Source organism: Falco punctatus (assembly GCF_963210335.1).
Source record: "Falco punctatus genome assembly, chromosome: Z".
NCBI classification, from domain to species: Eukaryota; Metazoa; Chordata; class Aves; order Falconiformes; family Falconidae; genus Falco; species Falco punctatus.
In genome coordinates, this window is record NC_137586.1 from 84,053,844 (window position 1) to 84,077,444 (window position 23,601).

Genomic DNA, 23,601 nt, shown 5'->3' on the forward strand with positions numbered 1-23,601 from the left:
CCTTGTCTGGAAACTTCCTCAAAGGATATCATTGTTAGCACTAATTCACCTCCTTAAAGAGGTGAAACAAGCAAAATAGGGGAAAGAGAGAAGAAAATAGTGCATGTAAATTCTGCCAGTCAACAAAATAGGTAGAAATCATATCCAGAAAGGGAAGTTTGTCTCCTGAATGAATCTTACGCAACAACTTAAGTAGGTCCAAAGTGCGAGTTAGTCAAATGTGCCCACATAGATATATATATAATCATAAAGTTAGTTAATTATGGCAAAAGTCAAAAGTACAATTCAGGTCAAGTAGCTTCTAGTGCAGATGCCCACTTTGAAAATGACTGCTGTCATCTCATGCTTAAATCTGTTCTTGCAAAGTAGAACTGAAAAAACAGGGATTAGCGTGAGGACGTGTGGCTAAACATTTGAAAGTGGAATTGGAAATATTCAGATAGTGGAAGGTGGTTACTGATTCACATCCCATATTTCTCTCTTTTGTGTGTTCTGTATTGTCTCTGGTAATCACAAGATTTGTAAGAGATTATGAAATAATCGTGTCATACTCTAACCTTAATTAGACACATTTGCACAGATGCCTATCACGCATGGTAGTCAAAGTCTATGAAAGGCATTTAAATAAGTGATAAACTGCTATGACAGCATCAGTTAGAGGTCATGCATAGCAACAACCATGAATAATCACAAGCATGTGCTGACGCTGCTGGCTGCTTGCATTCACAGCGAGCCAGGTTTCACCGTAACTGCTTCTGACACAGCTTTAAAGGATATAGTGAGAGCTGAGAAGGATCACTCTGCTGTGATTGACTGTGGGGTGCACCATTCCCCACTTCTTAACGTCTTTTGTAAAGCAGAGCAAATCTTCAGCCTCTTGCTTCCCTTGCAAAGAACAGAGGTCTTCTGCATCTTTCTTTGTTCTTTTTGTTGTGCCTGGAGAAAATTGCACACTTTAGTAACAGGGGTATTTTCTTCTTGGTTGTCAGTTACTAGTTGAAATTATTCATTAATACATTGCTGCCGTATTTCAGATATCTTTGAAGAGGAAGGTGCAGTTTCAACTGACCTTACTTATGTACAGAGTATTGAGCTTGTCCAGCCTCCTCATGCTAACCATCATGGAAACACTTTTGGTGGCCAGATCATGGCTTGGATGGAAGCAGTGGCAAGTATTTCAGCAAGGTACTTTTCTACATCATAGTCTTTGCATATGGTTGTAAATGGATGTAATTGAAATATTATATCACAGGGATTGAAGGAGGCTTTTGAACTATTTATGTGGTACAGTTCCCACAGTATCCCACACCACTGTGGGAGTCAAATATTATTCTTCTGTTACACATGCACACCCTAAGGCAAAAGAAGCTGTTATCCTCCTGAGAATCTCTGCAGAAAGTCAGCATTGGACATAGGAATAGAAACTTGGCCTCCCCGTAGTTGGTGCAGTGTTTTAAAAGCATAGTTGTTAAGTCAGGATAAAACTGATATTGACCCTGTATCAATTGATATCCAAAAATGAATAGCCTTCTAAATCTTAGTCTGCAGTTCCTTATGCTAGAAGAAAGAATAAGTCAGAGAAGAAGGATCAAAAGAAACAGATCCTGTGTTGTTGGTGTGCACACAGAATGGATGTGTAATCATCATCAAGTCACAACTTTTCAGAGTCCCACATACTATGGGTTGTAATATTTTTAGCAGTTTAAAGGGCTCTGACATCTTCAGGTAATAACTATATAAGTAGTTTTGTGACGCTGTCTAGTGCTGCTTCTTACTGTGGCCTAGAGATAAACTCATTTAATTTCTCTTCCCCTGAAATTAAGCTGTTGTTTTTCTCCCTCCTTGTTCTTGGACGCTGTACAAAGCTTCTTTGTAAGCAACACTTGAGTTTCATTTTGAATTCTCCTTACATAACAAGTGACCTAATTCACTGCAGGGACGTTAGTAATGTTTTTTTGCCTTTTAACTTTAATAATTAAATGACTTCTCCATTAATTATTCATATAGTTTTGATTTGTAGCCAGTAGTTGTACTGATAACAACAGATTTTTCTTTAGAGGTTGGATAAACAGCTTGTTTTAGTAACATTAGAATGCACTGACCTTACCCTGGTGTGTCATTTCATTGGCTTCAAAGGGATTGTTTCAGATTTTTGCCATAATATTGTCCACAATATTTACCTGTTTTCATTTCATAAATTTTACCTAGTGAGAGTCACATTTAGGTTTAAAAGGAGAAGGAAAATATCAGCAAACCAAGTACTGAAAAAACTTTGAGGTAATAGATGTCAAACATGATTTGTCATATTGAAATTTTCAGAAATAATAGCTGTTGACAGAGGCTTGTGGAAAACAGAGATTTTGTAGTTTATGCATGAGAAATAGCTAGTCTCGCTACAAACCTTTTGTGAGGTGAATCACAATTAAACCTGACCTTCGAAGGTGCCAGTTAAGAGTTGCTACCTTACAGACCACAAACTCTGATGGAGGAACTGAAGAGGAGGGCTAACCCTTGACAAATGATCCTCTAAGGGCATTTTAAAGGTTACTCACCCTCCTTCTCCCCTCTCCCTTTCCCACCCCCACTTACTTGGCTGGACAGTAAATGAAAATCTTGCAGATAGCAATAAAGCCATTTGAATATGAATAACATTATTTTGATGTGTACCTTCTTACTTCTTACACTTGCAAGTAAAAGCATTCAGGGCATAGTTTTCCAAGAAAAATGGAATATTTAGGCCATATTTCTGTTTTGTTCCTCTTATTTCAATACTCCTGTATTTGCATCTTTATAGTGAACATTGCAAATAACATCACCATTTAGCATTTTAGATCAGAAGAGCAAATTATTCTTAATGAAATTACAAAGTCATTTGAATATATTAGTCTATTAAAAAGATGTACCAGTCAATTAATTAGCTACAGATAATTGTGTGCATTTAACAATACTGGTACATTAGTTTGCGGAGTGCAGCCGAGTTAAAAGCTAGGAACACTGCAAAGCTGTATTTCCAAGTTGAAAAACTGCACAATGAAAAATCTGTTCTCAGATGTGTATATGTGATTCTTAGTGAGGAGTTTCGCACACATGCATGAGGAGAGAGAATGTCTTTTCAAAGTCTAAAAATAAATGGCATTATTGTATATTGTTCCCTATTCATGTGATGCACAGAGATTCCAGTAAAGAGTCGGGGGTTGACTATGTTTAGAAGTACTGAAGAAACCTGATTTTTGCCCGCTACAGAGAGCTTGCAAACTAGATCCCAATTCCACAAACCCTTAAGCTGTATCTGGACTGCAGGGTTCTGTTTTCTGGAATATCTGTGAAGGTCAGAGAAGTGATGAGTTGTTGAAAGTCCCTAGCGTGGAAGATACAGTATTGCAAAACTTTTCCTTCAGCAGTATAACTGGGTTTGATCAGGTATATATCTGTTTGTCCACTGTACTGGTCCAAAGAGCAGCTTTGCTAGCACACTCATGGGAGGGCTACTTGCCTGTCATGACCTTCTGCACTAGACCCGCAAAGTTTTACCAGAGTGGCTACAGCCTATTTCCCTAGCAGTTCAAAGAGATCCAGTAGGACACCCCAGCTGTACCTGACTATATGTAATTGAGCACAGTGCAGGATCAGGTCTGAAATAAGAAAAGACAGCTGAGGTGACACACTATGCAATTTGAAGAACAAAAGGAACAGAATTACTAAGATTTGTGTGTTTGTAATACACTGTTGTGCCCTTTGAAATACAGACAACAGTTCTGTGTTTCTGAATTCATGTCATTAGTTCAACATTGTTCTATCCCTTTGTATGTGCAAAGATGAGTTTCCCAGCTCAGCACCAGTAGTGAACTGCACATAATTTAGTAAAACAGAGCAAATTAAAAAAAAACAAAACAACCAAAAACCCAAATCTAACTGTGCATTTGGAAATCATATTAAGATTTTTATTTCATATAACGCTAGCAGAAAACATCTGACAAACAAGCAAAAAAATACAAATATTAAAAAGACTAGATAGACTGACATTGCTTTGCTTGAACACTGTTTTTGGTGCTCAACATTTCTGCTCAGGTTTCTTTTCATTGTTTAAAAGACTTTATGATCTGGCGTTTTTATGTACTGAGCAATATCCTACTCCCCAAGCGATCATACAGAGATTAATGAAACTCTGTGAAGTAAGTGGTTACTCTGTAGGTAAGGGATTCATGGTCTGGCTCCAAAAGAAAGTAATACCAAACAGCAATAATTAATTAGTTGGTGTTTGTAAAGTGTGTTGAGAATGAAACAGCATGACATAGGTGATACTATTATGACTGAGGATTGAATTAATATGCTCTTGGAGCTGAACATAGTAACTGTATTTCAGTGGGTTATGGAATAAGTTGGTGTGACAGAGTGATCTTCTAGGTTGTGCAAACCTTACTGCTCTAAATCACTACTCACTTCAAGCCTAAGGAGGTTCTTTAACACCTTTGCTTTCCTTCTCTCTTGCTTTCTTTTTCAGCCGCCTTTGTCGTTCATATCCCATCTTGAAATCAGTCAATATGTTTAAATTCTGGGGACCGTCCGTCGTGGGTGACCGCCTTGTCTTCAATGCAATTGTGAACAATACATTTCAGAATAGGTAAAGCTCTTCATCTGATTGTCTTCCCTGACTTCCAGGGAGTTCTGGATAGTTCTAGCTGTCAGTAGGATTTGTGGTATTGAATGATGATTTTTCAGCTGGAGTTTTGAGGAATATGTCTGTATCTATAACTATCTGTCTATATGTGCTTTTGTTTTACTTTTCTCAGGGAAAGTTTTAAGAAAAAATTATTCTCTGATTTTCACTTTCTATTTAAAGATCATTTGTAATCAAATCCCAGTCATGCAAACTCAAATCATAAATATCACTCTGAAATTCAGGGATTTTGAAGGGGTGAATTCATCCTATAGCTTTGATTCTTCAGAATACTCCAGCTTGCTGTCAGGATCTTCCTGGCTTGGCATGGGTTGACAGATCTGGGTTCTATTTATTGCTCTTTACTGGCAAAATTCATGCTTTGTTTATTTCTTCCCAGTATTCATTTAGGTGTATGCAGAGGTGAGGCTTTGCCAGTTGCATTTTGGGATAAATGGCTACAGCCCATGCTGAAATTTTACCTTTAGTTGAGTATATGGTCGCTGTATGCACGAAACATAGCTCTAAACATGCTGAACATGTGCTCCTGGAATTCCGTGGTGTGCCTGTTGACCAGTCTTGCACAGATTCTGCCTGCTAATAGTTACTCTCTCTTTCCCTTTTCTATGCATCTGCTGTCTCCTCTGCAGTTTTAGGGCTACTGTTGTGTTTGCCTCACAGAGAACGGCTCTTGTCTGACCTTTGCCAAAGGGGTAGCACCACTCTGCTAGGCTATTTCCTCATGTACAGGAACTGCGCTTTGGATCAACAGACCCTCTGGTTATGCCAGGGGTGTGACACAACTTAGATGGAGCGCTGTTCCAGCAGGCGGACATAGTCAGAAGTTGCAAGAAGTATAGCAAGACAAACCACAAGAAGGCAGAAGCTAAAGTAATTCCTTTTCCAAATTCTGTACACGGGACAAAAGCTATCCTGGCATTGCTCTTCTGTAGCTGTTTTCTTTGTAGGTGTATTTGGTCTGCGAAGAGTGCTAGCAGGGCATGTATTACCTTCATACTATGCTTCTGCTGCATGTCAAAGCAGTATCATCCTGTTCACTTTTGCTGTCTGTTCTCACAGTATGCTTTACTGGTGCTCGTATATTGCTACTTAGCTCAATTTTTGCTCTTTTTGTTAATGCTATTTAACTAGGGCCACCTTTTATTTTATTTCTGAAATGTGTCTGTTCAGACTGAGCAATTTATTTTGTATGGCACAGAAGGTATTTGAGTCAGACTTCCTGCACATAGGAAGGTATACAGCAACTCTTTTTAGTATGTCTCAGGGCTGCTTCTGTATCACTTGTAGTAGCTCAATAATTAATTTAAGCTTTTATTTCAGTGTGGAGGTTGGTGTCCGTGTTGAGGCTTATAACTGTGAAGAATGGATCAAGGACCAAGCACGGCATATTAACAGCGCATTTCTCATTTTTAACACTGTAAATGACAAAGGAGAGCTGCTCACCTTCCCCAGAATAAAACCTACTACAAAGGTCAGCTCTCATCCTCAGGAGTGGGATGAATGCATACATGAGTTTATGTGGTCCAACCCAGAACACTGCATGTCACACATCCAGCCACTATAACCTTGCTGGGAAAGCAAGGACTAAGCAGGACACTGAAATGCATCTTCTTGCAGAAGAGAAAAACTCTAAGTGAAATGTTTGCCTTTAAGAGATTTGCCATTGTTAACTTCAGCCATCCAACTCTGAGAGGTGTAGTGGAAGGTACTAATCATTAGAAATTCTGTAGTGATTTGATGGACAGGGAAGAAGAATCTGCTTTTTGCAGATGTTTTTGCCTGTCTATGTCCATCTTGTGTAATCTCCACTGACTGTAGATGAAACTTCTAAGTGTTCAGTGAACAAAGTTATATTTATAAGCCCTTAATGGAGATAAGAAATAGAGTTAATAAACACGTCTGTAGGAATAAATTCCCATGATGTGGGTAGGCTTTCCAGTTCCTTTGATGTGGAGAACTCTGCAGGTGTTTCCCTGAAAGTGATGCATGAAACACTTAGAGCAGTTTGAATACTATTATTGATTATTTGCTGTGATGTCACCTGTCATTAACATTAATGACGAGATTTTTAGAGAGCCAGCATATAAAGAAATGAAACAAATATTTAACATCAGGGAACTTATGTTTTATAAGATGGCAACAAGTAGATCAAGGTGTCCTATCTGCTAGCTGAGGCAGTAACATTCACTGCTGCCCATTTCAGGCTGTTCCTAGGGGAAAACCTGACTATTCCTCTTGAAAAAGAAAAAAAAAAAAAACAAACCAAAAAAAAAACCCCATAGCAGCTTAGCTCCTGTCAGAAAAACAGTGCTTCCCTTAAAGACCTGCCTAGAGAGGCATCTGCAAGCTAAGCATGAAGACAAGAACATGTATACCCATTCCTTGAGAGTAAAGCAAATGTATCTGGGAAAACTAGTATATGTTCAAGGTAGTTCAAACTTTCTGTGGCCATTTGATTGAAAGTGACAGCTGCTATGGCAGTGCTCTACAAAGCAGGCAAGACATGTCTTTAAAAAATATTAGGTAGTCCTTGGTTTCAAGAAGGCTGAGGTGCCCTAATCTGGAGATTCTTCTTATTCTAGAAGCTACATGTCAGCTTTTAAAAGCTGAGGAAGCTTTTCCAAAGTGGCATATCCTTCAAGATTACAAGCCCTATTGACCTTTAATACAGTGTGGTGTGATGTATGCTCTAGGGTCACTTCTGGGTTTCAAAAAATTCACCCTGGCAGAGTAATAATAAGGGAAGAGAAAGACTTGCCAGCTTGAAAGGCAGATCATCTCTGCTTGCACAGTGCTTGCTCTGTGCCCTAGATCCATGTGCACTAAAACAGGAATTCTTCCGTGCTTCCTTCATGCTTTGAACCTCAGATGATGATGAATTTGATTAGTAGTTTATTTGGTGGCTGTCACATTTAGAAATAGTAGAATGTGTGTGGTGCACTGCCCAGCTGCCACTGGTTTAGGACCAAAAAGAGAGGAATATGCTACTGTGATACAATTTTCTTATCAGATTGTTTTTGCAAACTTAAAGGAATATTGTCACGTCAAAAGTAAACCACTGACTCGGGTTAATCTGGGGAAAGGCCAATGTACAGAGTAAAATTCTTTATTTATTTGTAATACACCTCTGGCATTTGTCCATCAGTAATGGACAATGGACAAAAGAAATAATTTTTAGTTTTCTTTTTTAAAACTGTGTTCTAAAATAATTGGATGCATTACTGTCTGGTTTACTTTTTATAAAGGATGGTTTGAGGCGATATCATGGAGCTATTGCCCGAAGGAGAATTCGATTAACCAGGTATTGTTGAGTTACAATGAGAACTTGGTTTTGAAAACTGAATTTTTAATATATCCTCTAAAAAAGTGATCATTTGTTAAGTAGTCAAAAGTCTCCTCAAACATAACAGTTATGTTGGTTAACTTCGCAAGTAATTTTGCCTGAGTTGCATTGAAATTATTGGAGGCTATTTGTCTCAAAAATACTTTGTTTTATAGATTATTTGGTTTCCCTCTCTTTCTTGGAAGAAAAAGGAGTTGTTGCAAACCTGCCTTGCAACAAAAAATGGATTAAATTCCTGCAAAGTATTTAGAAGACACTTGAGCCTATAAAAGTTATTTGGTTTAGCACATATAGAAGAAAGTGTGAAGAACCAATTCATGCTATTATTCTTCTTTCTAATTTTGTTCTAGAAAATGCATGCTGTCCGCTAAACAAGACAAACCTTCTGATCCCTGGGAGAGAAGCAACCAGGTAATCCGTAGACCATGTCCTATTATTTACTTGCATAAAATAGTGTATTTGTACTCTTTTGGGATGTGTAAAACAGTTGTACAGGCTATATCCTTTTCCAAAGTGGACATTCTGCACTTAAGTGTTATGATAGTTATGGAAGAATGGATAAATATGTAATAAAATGAATGTGGTTTTTTTTCTCCTGAAAAAAAGACAGTAGATTCTTCACTGTTGATTTAAGAGTAAGTTTCAAACAAAAACTTAAAGACAGACTCTTTTAGCAAGTGGTCCCTTAAGCAGCTGAGCTATAAAGTCTCCTGCAGATTTATATCCCAGTGTCCCCAGTTTTTTAAAAAGCTGAATACTGCTATAGAGGAATTGGGGGTGTGTGGTGGTGGTGGTGGTGGGTTTTTTTCCTTTATCCAGCCACTGACTTTCTCAAAAATTGCTGTGAGGAGACCATTTAGTAAGTGCTAAAAGTGTGGGGTAAGACCTGGCAATATCAACAGACAGATGAACAGTGAAATAGTGTAAACTTTGTTTCTATGGGAAAGAGAGGTGAAAACATATGTTTGTTCCTAAATACGCTGCATCAAGTGGTATGTGTTTCTGGTTGGGATGTGCTAGGCCATAGAATGTGCCTGTGTCGTGTAATGAATAGTGGTGAATCTGAATTTAGATGGATTTATAGACACCCTAAATGTTGTTCCAGTGTGATTTTTTTGTGGTTAAATTTTCCTTGCATTTAAGATCTCAGTGGCTCCCAGAAATTTTACTGGGTCTTTTCCCGTTGCTTGAAAAAATAAATGAGAATTTTAATGCAGGAAGTGATTTGCTGTTAACAGTGGCATCTTCATTGAAGCAGCATTTCTTTCATGCAAAACAATAAATACAAATATGCACACCATGATAAAAATGGCTTAAAGATTTATTTAATATTAGATTAAAACCTGTCATTAAAGACTCTAAGGCTGTGTTCTCTTTATACAGTGGTTAAATGAGAACTCTATCCACTGTAGTCAAGCATAAATAATGGATAAATTTGCACTTTCTCTGCTCTGACCCTGCTGTGTAAGGCAATTGCCAAGATAGACCACAGCTTGATAGCATTGAAGAGGTTAATTTTCTAGTAGATTTCCATTATTTAGGAGGAAGCTGAACAAAACTGTTAATTTAGTGGTCTGAGAGGTTACCTGTATTATCTATTGTGGTCACAGTTCTTCCGCGCTCCTTTATAATTGGAGAAGCTGAAAGTAATATTTAGTTGTTGTTTAATTAGGGTTGTTTTGCCGACAACCATGTGAGCACGTAATCTAGCTGTTGAAAGCATTTAATTCAGAGATTACTGGACTGGAAGGAAAACACTTATGGAAAAATACACAATTTTTTAGCGGTTGAGAGGTAAAAATAGCAAAAGAGCATCCCATTTCTGCAGTGTTTCATGAAATGTACCTTTACCCCTTTGTTTTCAGAAATGTATCTTATGTTTCAGGCATATGTGAGTTACAGCAATATAGCTGCACTGACACACCTGGCAGCAAAACCTGGATGGGAAATAACCCGTACACTGGATGATGTAAGTGCATATTTGTGGAACAGCTACACAGCCACTTAAGTTATGTTTCACCGTAAGAGATGGGTGGAGAAAAGCAGTGTTTTACATCTGTAAATAAATACATTGGCTTGACAGTGTTGGTTTTAGTGTGGCTAGGGCTGAAAACCGAAACTCCGAGGGTCTCCCTGAAATGCTGCAAATCAATCTCTGATTGTCCAGAGTGCTGTGCAACCTGGAAGTTCCATGGTGGAGTTCCAAGATGGTCTGAATGGCTTGTGAACATAGGACTTGGGATCCCAAAAGGACAGGCTTGCCAGCAACTGAGCAGTTGAGCTTGTTAAGCAACACACAGGAGAGTGTTAAAAGAGAAACTTGTACCTCATTTCTGTGAGGTGTTTTATTTGCCACAACTAACGCGTTTCTGTGGTTTTGCTGTATTGTTTGATTCCAGCAAAACACCAAACTCGGATGTCTTTATTTAGGCAGTACTGTTGATGATCTGTGGTGCGTCAAACATCACTGCGATAAGCAAAAATGTGCATGGCAGTCTTAATATACTGTTTTCACCAACTTTGCAGCATGGGAGATGTTTCTAAGTAGCAGTGATTATCTTGTGCTGGTTCTAAGTGGGCCCTGCCAGCCGGCAGGTGGCAGCAATTTATATGCATTACTTTTCAGTCTCTGTCTTCTTAGAAAACCAGTTGATTCTTTTTTATGTATGTTTTTCCTTTCAGACATTTTCCTTTCTGCCCTTTTTCTATTAAAAAATAAAAAAGCCTGAAAGCAAAGCACCTTTCTGTTCATCGATCAGTGCTACTATAAGCTCAAAATCTTAAGGCTTGTGTAAGCCAGTTTCATGATAGGAAGATGTTGCTAAGAAAACCAATAGCAAGATCATTTAGCTGGGAAAACTCAGTTTTAACCTAGTTGCAGTGCATGTGTTCCAAACTATGGAGAGATATCTCTTAATGTTTGGTTTCTAAAACACAGTTAGTGACTGGCAGATTACTTTAAGATCATGTAGATTGAGAGATGTTTGGGGACAAGAAAAGGCTGTTACTTTTAGTAACTAATCTTTCAGTCTGACTTCCTGCATGTCACAGGCTATGAAAATTCACTTACTGATTCTTGCATCTAATCAGTAAGCTACTTGAGTAAGAGCATATATTAATCATAGGGAAATCCAGTGACAGCAAGTCTGCCAGTTCCAGGTGTAGGTTGTTCCAGTGGTTAATAACTTTCAGTAAACACTGTTGTGCCAAGTAAATGACAGACAGCACTCACAGTGGAAAAAGGAAGCCTGAACAATCAGACTGAAACATTGAACATTACTTTCAAGCCTCTGCTAAGACTGTATTAATATCCATATGAAACTTCCTTTCTGCATCCACCGGCACTGCCACAATCTCAGTTTCTTTCTTTACCCTAAATGCTGGAAACCTGTAACAGAACCAGCGCCAAATGTTGTGAAGAAATTACTTCATACAAAAACCCCAAAACCAATCCACATCATGGATGACATTTTAAAACAGCGTGATACTATTTCTCTCTCTCAGCAAGCCACCAGGTACCTTCTAGTATTACTGGAGTCTGGAACTTTCTCCCCTTTTTGGATATCTTAAAATCATCTTGATAGTAATATCTGCTTCTAAGCCACTTAGACATTACCTGGTGGAAAACAGTAAGTAGCTGTTTTTTAGCTGTTCTTTCATCTAATTTCATCTTAAATCCAGCAAAATCTCGGGCAGGGTATAGAATGCAAATCACACTGATGTTGTCAATGGGTGGAGGATAGCCATCCATTCCCATTGTGATGGAAATTTCTGTAGAATTTGGCATTGCAATCATTAGATATTCCTCAAAGAAGTGGCAAGGATCCAGGGTAGTACACAGGATTGTATGCTGCTTCAATTGTTGTGTACCATTTACACAGTTAGTAAGTCTTCTTTCTTATTTAGCATTTACTTGCAGGCATGAGATAGACTGCTGACCAAGTGTGGATGCCAACAGTAGGCAGAGGGCACGCCTGTCTCCATGTGTGACTGTATGCTTACCTCTAATTTAATGCACTAGGGGAATTAGATTTGCTCTTTGGTAAAGAAACTGAGAGTGAAACTGATCTTGGACTTTACCTATATAGCTCCTCCAGTCAAATTTAGATATGTGCTCAAATCCCAAAGTGGTATAGATGCAGCTCCAAGAAGGCTTTCTGCCAGCTCCAGTTAATAAAGTTTACTATCTTGACAAATATTTGTTTGTTTCACCTGTCACTGTTTCATGCTCACTTTTGTCACTTTTGCAAACATGAGCACAAGGGAGTATCCCTTAAGAAACTGTATCTAGCTCAGAACGTTACGTCATCTTTCTTTAAGCACTGCAGGCCAGCACACGCACATCATACCAGTCTTCTGTTCTCTGTGCACATGCACCAGCTCTTAACCCTTGTACTTAGGGTACACAGCAGCGTAGACACAGAACAACTACGTAGCCTTCTCTGACAGACATGGGTAGCAGCATCTTCAGTCAAACAGATCTCTCCAGTGGTTATGAAATGGTTTCTTGGGAGAAACCGAAGGAACAAGTAGTAGGAATCAGGTGGTGCTGATCAGTGCTCTGCCTGAAAGCAGTTGTACTATGGGAAAGGAGACCGTCAAAGACATTAGACTTAACTGCATTTTGGGATGAAATATTCTAGTAGGTAGGTTTTGCAAAGCAGCATGTGCTTCTCTATATGCAGAGAATTTGTTCCCTTTTCCCTGGAACTAGAATGACCCCAAGCTGACTGACAGATTTTGAAGGTAGTAAGTGGCGCTGTGAGCTCTTTGACATAGAGCCACAAGGCTTGCAGGCCTACAGTAATAACCTAGCCTTGCCAGTGTCCACTTAGCAGAGAGATGATTTGACAGCTGCACCTCCTACTTTGTTTTGTGATTTTTCAAGTCCAGAAGACTCCTAAGACACCATGATTTCTTTTCTATGCCTTACAGCAATATTGATCCATGCATCCTGAAGCTGGTTTCTAAAGCTTTTAGGCCTTTTGTTTTACGCCAAACTTTACTTCAGCAAGATGCTTACTGCATTAAGTTGGCGGTTCTCCCTATTCCAAAACATGAAAATATGAAAGCATACAAAGTTTGTTTTGTCGCACAAATGCTCTGTTAACCAAAAGATTGTTAATTTTCGATATAGCAAAAAAAAAAAAAAAAGAGCAACAGAGGTGATGAAGCTTACAAATTTTGTATCACTTAAAAATGAAATTCTGTTAAAACTTTCTAGGATTTGAGAAGCGATTTAGCACATCAGATTAAACGTTGGGAATAAATTCTACTAATTCTAAGCACTCTCTTCTACCCATTTACTTCCATTATATAGGGTTTATGAACATGAACAAGCCCTTCTTTTGCAAGGATTGTTTGTACATTGTTATATACAGGTTATTCCTTTTGAATTCTCTGTGTTAGCATTTAGGCCTATGACTAGAAATAGACCCAAAATAATCAAGACAAGATACTGCAAACGTGGGACAAGAGAGGTAAAAGTAGTAGTTTTGAAACAGTTTTTCAGTATGTTCTGCGTATAACTTTTCAGTATAACTCTGCGTGCTCTGCTTCATAGTAAAGAATAGGGGAGGAAAAAAACCTATAGAAATCTTGGATAGGGAAACGTTGAGTCATATTAGGGGAAGGTGGCATAGGCCAACTGGTTTGCATGGACAAAGGGAGCTGAAGTAGTTGAACACTGCTAACTACTAATTAAAGACAAGCTACTGGACTGCATGGGTTGGAGAGGTGGATCAAGGAAGTAACCCATATATCATCCAAAATCATCCCTCTTAAATCTTAGAAAGTGCTTTTGTGAAAGTCTGGTCCCCTTTGGATGTCTTTAGATAAGCTCTCCAAAGCTGCAATGTGTAGGATTGCTGTATTTGTTCCAAAATACGTATGGCAGGGAGAGAAGTTGCTTGTTTTGTCTTATTTTGATAGTCTCACACATAGCGCAAGGACACTCGTCTCATCTAGTGCGGCCTCACTCCAGCTTGCTGCTGCTCACTAGTGTCACATTCAATGGATTCTAGTCTGTAGTTTCCAATTTCTGGAAAGCTTTAAGTAGACATCACCTTTAGGTACTTTACATAAACCTACCTCAATAAAGTGTCTTCCACTCCTTACTAATAAATTGTATGTTACCTTTGCTTCCTGTCCTGTATTTATGCCATATTTCTGAAACTCAACCAGCTGGAAGGGCTGGGTTAAGAAAATGGTAGAATTCTGGACTGCTGCTGACCTGCCCAGGTTTAAAAAGTCCAGTCTCCTGTCACCAATCACTGATGCCAAATTCACAAAAAGAATTGTATGAGGTCCTCACATTGCTCCACCAGCTTTCAGAGTTAGTGAACTGAGCCCTCTGTGAGGAGACTTTCTGTAGCAAGGCTGAGAAGAGGCTTTTACCTTCATTCCTAAGTGGATCTTCTGTTGTTTGTGAAACTGATGACATCTACATGGTCCTGACAGAAGAAAAATACATTGAAATAACTCAGTTTTTTCCAAGGCAACTTCAGTATGAAGGGTATTTAAAGACTATATATGCATAGCATGAGAAAGAGTTTATACTGGCCTGTAGTTCCACAATTCAGTTCCACTTGCAAGCTAATTTAGCTATTCTAACCAGGTGTAATTAAAACTGTGTGAAATCACAATTTTACATTGTGTATTTTCATGTAAAACTAATCTTCAATACTCATCTGCCTTTCATCTATCAGATACAATGTCATAGGTACTCCTGAGGAAATCTGCTTAAGTCCTATACATGGAATGCTTGTGTTAAAATATTTATAGTAATCATTCTTTGGTTTTAATATGGTTTTCACTTTTTTTCAGATAAAAATATGGACTCATGAGGAGGGTGATATGCTGTCACTCAAAGTTGAAATGCAAGTGAAGATACCGTCACATCTAGCTTTCTCCCTTTTGTCTGACTTCAGATTCCGCCAACAATGGGACAAACATTTCTTGTAAGAACTTACTGTTCTTTGAGACTGTTCGAATCCACTGACAACTAACCTTTTCTGATACAAGTATTTTTTGAGATGTTGGCACTTTTCTATGTAATTAAGAAGAAATTCCTGTAACAAGTTGACATTAAATATTCTTTAGTTAAAGTATTGGGTATTTTTACCTTAAAAATAAAAATTTACTTCTCCTTAGTCTGATTTTGCCCAATTGCCCTGGACAGTCAAAAGAGAGAGAGCTGGGACAGAGGTTGCCCTTTTCTGAAAGGAACACAATTCCATGCCTGAACATATGTGTGTTAAAAGGTTTCACTTCATTAAGTTGTATATAACTTGAGTTGGATATATTGTGCATGCTCTCTGTCAGATGTAAGGCAAAGCTGTGGACTCCTTCACGTTTGTATTGATTAGGGCACTGATGCTTAGCTTCATCATACAGTCAAAGTAAGAAATCAAGAAATGGGTTTCCTCAGAATGCATATTTAAGAAAAATAACATCTTATAAAGTGTATCTGAATTAGAATGGGTTTCAGAATTGCTGTAAAAGGTGTTTCGGAGTTCTTTTTATTGACCCTATGTGATGTAGAATAATGGCTAGAGACAACTGAATTGATATGATACTGATTTGATTTGATGAATATACTCTTAAAGGAGTCATTCTATCCTGAAGGATTTTTATCAGAGGGTGAAAGTGGAAGCTTAAGGATATTTGAAAATTTACAATCTGTGCTGAATTTTTGGCTTGTAACAAATCAAATCTGAAGAAATACTATGCTGATTTCCCATATCTACAGCCAGAAATCTTAGCTTTCTTATGACTACCATGAAGCCTGATTAGCTGGTCAAATGGAATACTGGCTCAGCTGTGCTTATTGCTGAGGCAGTATAGGAAAAAAAATGAGGTTTTTTGTAGTGGAAACTCAGAGAGACCAATCAGTACTTCAAGACAGTGAAAGACTGTGCCCTACCCAGGTGGCCCCATCTGAATGAAGTAGAACACAACTTCAAATAAAATGTTTACTGACCGTCTCTCCTATACTATGTCAGGTGGACAACGTTTGGTCATTGAGCAAGCTTGCAAGTTAATGTCATTCCAAACAGGAATTGACAGTATGCAGAACATATGCTTTTAAGCACCTCCACCAGCACCTTGCAGCACCTCTTAACAATTCTGTGGGACAGAAAAGTCATGTCAGATGAGGTGATGCAAAAAACCTGTTTTTCACTCTGCGTTCCTCTCTCTTCCTTGCTGCGTGAACATGAAAATTTTAACCTTGATGTTAGGATGGTATATATGTTTGTACTGTATTTCATTAAGAGATGCTGTTGCAGACAGCAGGGTCTGTATGTGTGTGTTAAATGTATTTACAGAACTTGTGAGGTCCTACAGGCTGTGAATGAAGATGAGAAAATATATTATGTTACGTCTCCACCCATCACTGGCCATAAACCCAGAGACTATGTGATTCTTGTATCTCAAAGGCAACCCTGTAAGCCAAGGTGAGTATGCAATTTCAAGTCTAACTGTGATCACTTTGGAGCCACAGGTTTGAGTACTGTTGACCTTTATCTGGGCCTGTCATGGGTGAAAAAGGTTATATTTTATTTTGTAAGAAATTACAAATATAGCTATAACGTAGCTATATTATAATAGCTACGTTAATGCCTGAGTTTATACAATCGGATCTGTTTTGCAATGTGAAAGTGCAATGAAAATTCAGAGGATCACAAATTGGTAACGTAGTCCAGCATTGCTTCTTTGATAGTGACTCTTAGGGAGTGAGCTATCATTAGGGAAAACAGGCCAGAATTCCAGACAGGCAATTTGGAAAAACATGTGTCCCAGAAGGCCTGTCTGTGCTGAAGCACATAACTGGGAGTTTGTTTCTTTGTTTTAAATGACTTTGTAATCCCGTTTAATGTAATTCAAGGAAGTGTTTGGCCTTTCTTGAAACCTCGGTGTGACACATTTATTGTATCTGTAAATTTTGCTGCTGAATTTCGTTTAAAATGTCCCTTGATCAGTTTAACATACACTGATTTTTTTTCCATTAGTTCTTGCATAATGAAACACGGATAAAGGACCATTTGGTGTATCTTATCATTCATTATTTTCAGCTTAATTTCTTACATTCAGTAATTCTTCATGTTAACAGAACACTGCTTGTAAAAGGCAGTATTATGTACTGTGCTTGCTTTCCCTCCACCTCACCCCCCCATCCCCCCCATCTGGTAACTGAATTATGTTTACATGTGCTGGGGCCACACTGTAAATCCTCTTAGTAAGAGTTGCTCCTAGGCACTGGTTCCGTAAACATGGGCTGTGGAGAGCGGGATAAATTAAAATAAAGGTGTTGTCTGTGGATGATTGTTCTGTGGCTTTCCACAGAAGTCCCCTTGACTGGAGTCTGCAATAAAGCCTTAATGTGACTCAAGAGAGCTGAATCTTTTAACCTGCATCTGTAAACATAGAGGAGCTTGTTTGCCTTCATATGAAAATGACGTTTGGTATAGCTTGTGCATACTCTGTAGTCATTTACATGTATCTTTTTTAATAGTTGAAGAAATGTTTGATTCTTCCCCTTGTCCTGCAGTGAACCCTACATAGTAGCCGTTAAGTCAGTTACCCTCACATCTATGCCACCTTCTGAAGAATACTGCAGAAGTGAAATCCTTTGTGCCGGATTCCAGATCTACAGTGACAGCAACAGCTCCTGTACAGTGAGTAGTTCTGCAGACCTCAGCTGTGTCTCCTTTCCTGCAGTATTACATGTGTGTATAATCTCATTTGAGCTGACAGTCTAGAACAGTAACAGCAATACAACAAAAGAATGAGTCAGTTTCCCCAGAGTTCAGCGTGGTTATAAAGACATTCTTTATTCCACAAAGTGGAAACTTGCCTGACTTTGGCCAATCTGAATGTTAGGAATGAAATCTAAACTAAGCACGGGAGATGAGCAGGCATATCCAGAGAGTAATTAATTAAGTCTTAAAATATTGTTCTAGAAAGTGTGTGTTAAAATAGTCTCTGGTAGTGTCCATCTCTTTTCACTGACTACAGTGGAAGTCCAAGGAATTCTCTCAGACGTTTAACTTTCTTATGTCAGAAATTATGCAATCTGAATCCCATCTCTGGGACCAATGGCAATGTTCCTCTTTTGTTCTTTTCTGTGGGAAGGCTGTAGCTTTTCATTAAAGAAAATATATTTCTGACAACAGTCAGCAGCTCTCAGTGGCTTGGATTCTTTTTTCAGGCAACAGCTTTGTTCATAAAGCACGTACATTTAACAGGTTACACATAATGTTTCTTGCTGCACTGCTGTGTACATTTGCCTACAGATGCTCAAGGACCTGGCAGTCGTGAGGGCACTGAAATCACTAAAGTACTGTAAAAAAGGCATGCTCTTTTTGCTAATTATTGCCTTCAGTTTGAGCAGCACTATGTGATTCTGTTTGCATCCATAAATACTCATCTAGGCTTTGCAAAAAAGTGGCTGAGTATTGCAATCCATAGGCTTTTATGTTTCATTTATTTTTTATTAAACAGGTGTGTTACTTCAATCAAGTGACATCAGGTGTTATGCCGTATTTAGCTGCAAATCTTACTGGCTCATCAAAATCCATTGAAGACACTGCTTTGGAATGTATAAAGTTCTTGGAGCTGAAAGACAGCAAGTGCTGAAGTTAAAAACAGATTTCTGAAGAGACCTCTAAAGATTATCAAGCAGTACTGGTTTATATTCCTGCACGTACGTTGATCATTTTTCTACAGGTTAGTTACTTTGGATCATGTAGTCGATACTGGGCTTGATCCTGAGAATATCTAGTACAAGCATTTTCTATCAAATTAAGATTAGGCTTTAGGTTCTAAATTCAGTTTTTAATTTCAGAAAAATTAAGGGACAGATTCTGCTTTTGATTGCATTAATGGATTTCATATAAGTGGAGGCGGAACTTGGCCAAGTAGAACTGTATCTCATGAGACCATTTCACTATTTTAATGTTATATCGCACGTAATGCCATCCAGTCAGTTTTAAATCAGTAAATACCATCCTGTGTAACTTAAAGAGATGTGGTGCTACTAAGTAGCTTATCCAGTGCTCTGACCTGGTTGTCCAGGTTCTTGCATACCTACTAAATAATAAATTGATTACACCCCACATAAGTTAGTGTTTGCTCATTGTATTGGGTCTGCCTGAGCCCCACAGCAGCCCTCACAGCGCTGTGCTTTGTATTGGTGGCTAGAAAGGTGGTGACAGCACACCAGTGTTTTGGCCGCTGCTGAGGAGCACTGGCACAGCACCCAGGCTGGCTCTTCAGCATTGCCCCCCTCACCTGGGGTGAGCAAGATCTTGGGAGGGGACACAGCCAGGACAGCTGACCCAAAGTGACCAAAGGGATATTTCAAACAATATGGTGTCTGCTCAGGTATAAAAGCCAAGAGAAAGGGGGAGGAAGGCAGGGCATTTGTTATGTACAATGCTTGTCTTCTGGAGCAACCACTACATGTACTGACACCGTGCTTCTTGGGAAGTGGCTGAACATCGCCTACTGATGGAAAGTAGAGAGTAACATCTTTTGTTTTCCTTAGTTTCCATGTGTGTGACTTTTCCTGTTGCTTCATTAAATGGCCTTTATCTTGACCCACAAGCTTTTCATCTTATTTTCTTCCCCCCCAGTTCTGCTGAGGAGGGGAGTGATAGAGCGGCTTGGTGGGCACCTGGCATCCACCACACTGATGTTTGTACATTATCTGTTAATACTTGTAGTTTATCTGTGACTTCCAATAAATTTCTGTTTCTGAGGTTGCAAATCCTGTATTATGGTATCTCTGAAATGACTCGAGATACTGTTCCAGAAAGACTGCTTTGTAGTGATGATGGGGACTCTTGGCCTCCTACAGAAGTGCTGTAACTTCCAGCTGGCAAGCTCTATGCAAGACTGTTCTGCTAGGGGTGAATAAATGCAGAACAGTAAGGCTCTTGGATCCACTCCCTCACAGATGAAAAGGGAGAATATTTTCAAAGGTTTTATTGTGGTGGGTCTGCTTTGTTTTCTGCTCTTATTTTTGCTCAAAAGAGCCTTGTTCAGAAAAGCGAGTATGATCATCAGCAGTTGGATCGTAACATGAACATGGGGGTATTAAGAGAATCAAAGCATGTGAACCAGAGCAGTGCCATTTTATCTTGCTGTAGTCTCCCAATTAGTAGAGCAAGAGCTCTAGGGGTCTTCTCCAGTTCCCACGTGAACACATCTTCAGTTTAACCTATAACCGAATCAAAGCTTTTATCAGCCATTTACAGGTTACAGCAGGCCAGCACATTTTGCATATGGCATGTCTGCCATGTGCAGCAGAAGAGGAACCACAGGGAGTGCTGGAAGCCCTCTGGGTGTACTAGCACCATGAGTCACCTGGCCTCTCAGCAAGATTAGTTTAGCTTGGGTACAGTCTTGAACCAAAACATTAGTGAATACAGCTGCTGTTTGCTATGCCTAGCGAAGGCTGGCCACACAACACAGGGATATCTTTGGACTACTAATTAAGTAAAGCAGGTCCAGGTCTTTGGCTATGGAGGAGAGACTAGATCTAGCTCCTGATTTTGGTTTGTCATTTTTATCACATGGGTAAGGTGCAATTCAGTCCAGGGAGTGAGAATCACAGCCTCAAGGCAGCCCCCTCCAGAGCACGCAAACCACCGAGGTTGTGCTTGCCTCCTGGCTTGGCTGGTAGTGGAAGGGTCCAGACCCCCTCTGTGGACCAGGAGCTCAGCTCTCCCGAGTCCTGCCCACGCTTGTTTGCAGATGATGGCAGACAAGCGCTTGAGTGGGCGTGTTAGTCTCTGTGGTCCCAATTTTTAGTGAACAGAGACACCTAATGTTGAGCTCTGAACACCGCATTAGTGAGAAAGAGCCCGAACGCTGCCTGTGCCAAGCATTTCACACCAGCTATTCGGGTGGCGGCCTGTGCAGCGCAGTGTGTAACTTGCCTTTTAGAGACACTTAGACACTGAGCTCAGCTGTGGGGCTACTGCAGGGGCTATCTGGAGAACATTATTTGGCGTTTTTGAATGATTAGCTTTCTGCTGAGCTCACGCCTGCATGAGCAGATCTGCCCTCTGCCCCTGTGCTGGTTTTGGCTGGAATGGATAGAATTCATGGTCTTTATAGTAGCTGGTCTTGGGCTGTGCCTTGGATTTGTGCTGGAAATAGCGCTGGTGATTCAGGGATGTTTCTGTTACCGCTGAGCAGCACCTACAGAGAACCAAGGCCTTTTCTGCCTCTCACCCCACCCCACCAGCAAGGAGCTGGGAGGGGACAGAGCCAGGACAGCACCTGGACAGCTGACCCCAGCCGACCAAAGGGATATGCCATACCATATAGCATCATGCTCAGCATGTAAAGCTGGAGGAAGAAGGAAGGGGGGGCGGGACGGACACCCAGCATGTCTTCCCATGTCACTGTTACATGATGGAGCCCTGCTGTCCTAGGGATGATGCTGATGGGAAGCAATGAATGAATTCCTTGTTTTACTTGGCTTGCATATGTGGCTTCTGCTTTACCTATTAAACTGTCATTGTCTCGTGACGAGTTTTCTCACTTCTACCCTTGCAATTTTCTTCCCATCCCACCATGGAGGGAGCGAGCAAGTGGCTGCATGGGGCTGAGCTGCTGGCCCAGGTTACACCACAGCAGCCCCACACGCCAGGACCTTGGCTGTTGTAGTGCAAAGCACTGTAAAGCTGGGCCATGCTCCAGATGCAGCCATCACATGTCTTTGGGGGTGTAATGGGGAAAGGTCTTTTTGACACAGAGCAAGGATTGTATTTACCAGCCTCTGTGCAACTTAAGATTCAGGTTTCTGGCACACAAACTACTCTGCTGAAACTCCAGTTATTCGCCCAGCTTCTGAAATGTGTGGGTACAGTGCACCTTTACATGCAGCACCTCTTATAGGTGCTGTTCAAATAGCTTTCAACTACACATCCCTTTGTGAAATAATGTAAAAAGAGGTAAGTGGGTACATTTAACAAGTTGTTTTGTCCAAAAGTCCCTGTAGATTGCTAACCAGTGCAGCTATGAGTGTAGCGCAAGGATTTCACTGCCTGCCTCATTTTCCTCAGCAGTCACTGAAGCAGAGGACAAGAGGGAGGCATACGTGCTTCCACCCCCATGCAAGCACATGTGCAATTACCTGAAAACAGCTGCTGCCTTTACACTGCCAATTCTCACAGAGACTGTACTCTCCAATTGTCCAAGTCTGAAGAAGTCCATTTTTTCCCCTCAGAGGACAACAGAGCAGTTGTCACGTGTAGGAGCCCAGCAAGTGTTTCCATAGTGCAAGACAGATCAAAGCCACAGGTACAAAACACAAGGCTGCCTTACCCAGCGGTGGTTGTTAGGCTCACTGACCTTCAGAGGAGCAGTAGAAGGAGGATGAAGAGAAGGCTGGGCTCAGAAGCTCGGCAAGCTGGATACTAGCATGCCCTGCTTCTGCTCCACTTTGAGAACAAAGGTTAATCCACCGCTTCTTGTGGGACTTCTTTTGCCACAACTGCCATCTCAGTTGTCCTGGTTTCACAGTCCCTTTCACCAAGCAGAAGTGACAGTGATCAGCTGTGGGATTAACGAATTTCCTTCTTCTCCAACTTAGGTGTCATACAACACGCAACCTAGCAGTTTTGACAGACAGCCCGTCAGTGGGGACACTTCTGCCCCGCACTGTAGTAGCACAACTGGGTGAGCACACGTTACTCAGAGCCACGGACCTGCCGCAGCCCATTTCCTCAGGAGGAGAGGCTGTACTCTGGAACTACAGCAGGCACACCACACCATCTACCAACTCCTTATCTGGGAAGTACTGTACTGCTAGGAAAGTAAAGGTGAATGGCTTCAAGTTCCTATGGGTAAGAGAACACATTACAATATCAAGGAGTTTTTGAAGACAAGAAATAGTCTAAAAAGATGCTTTTTAAACAATACCCCTTTCAATCCTATGAGTAAATAAACAATTTTTAAACTGGGATAAAGGTCTGTTGCAAAATGTCCACATTAAAGTGATACTGCTTTGAGTTTTGATCCAGTAGTTACTTAAAACACTGTAACTGATCTTTGATTTCATTCACATCCACTCTTCTTCCACATTTAAATGTGTGCCCTGATTATTATAAAAATGATAAATACGTGCCCTCTCTTAGTTAACTTAATGTGCCTTTGTATCCAGAGCAGAACCAGGAAACCTAAATTAAGAGCAAGTATATTCTTCAGCAGTGTTTTATTAAAAATAATTAACAAGTACAAATATAAAATATATCTGAACAATTAAACTCCTGTATTTGTTTTTTGCTGTAAGAAAAACCATGTTCCAAACCCATGGTTTCAGTGGCTGGTCCTAAGCACCTCAGAACTCGGTCCTGACCTCTCGTTTGCTACCTGGTGTTCCTTCTGTGCTCTCACAAAGGCCATCAGGCCACTGTCATTGAAAGGGTGAATTAATTCTTCAGCAGCAATAGCTTTATCACCGTGTGCTTTCCCTCAGGACTGTTATTACTCTGTAATGCAGGCTGAAGCCTTCAGAAGGCCTGATTATTTCCAAAAGGAGAAGGTAAAACCCAACCAGAACATA

General features: G+C 40.0%; 1 protein-coding gene across 1 annotated transcript in view; it reads left to right on the plus strand.

Annotated features, from left to right (window-relative positions):
* Nucleotides 1–23,093, plus strand: part of ACOT12 (acyl-CoA thioesterase 12) — a 39,265-nt gene extending 16,172 nt beyond the window's left edge. The window contains exons 6-15 of the mRNA XM_080372554.1: nucleotides 1,035–1,185; nucleotides 4,502–4,621; nucleotides 5,999–6,149; nucleotides 7,924–7,979; nucleotides 8,372–8,432; nucleotides 9,907–9,990; nucleotides 14,847–14,980; nucleotides 16,349–16,477; nucleotides 17,572–17,698; nucleotides 18,525–23,093. Coding sequence (XP_080228680.1) covers nucleotides 1,035–1,185; nucleotides 4,502–4,621; nucleotides 5,999–6,149; nucleotides 7,924–7,979; nucleotides 8,372–8,432; nucleotides 9,907–9,990; nucleotides 14,847–14,980; nucleotides 16,349–16,477; nucleotides 17,572–17,698; nucleotides 18,525–18,659 — 1,148 coding nt within the window. The 3' untranslated portion in view covers nucleotides 18,660–23,093. The remainder of the gene's footprint in view (nucleotides 1–1,034; nucleotides 1,186–4,501; nucleotides 4,622–5,998; nucleotides 6,150–7,923; nucleotides 7,980–8,371; nucleotides 8,433–9,906; nucleotides 9,991–14,846; nucleotides 14,981–16,348; nucleotides 16,478–17,571; nucleotides 17,699–18,524) is intronic.
* Nucleotides 23,094–23,601: the final 508 nt, after the last annotated feature.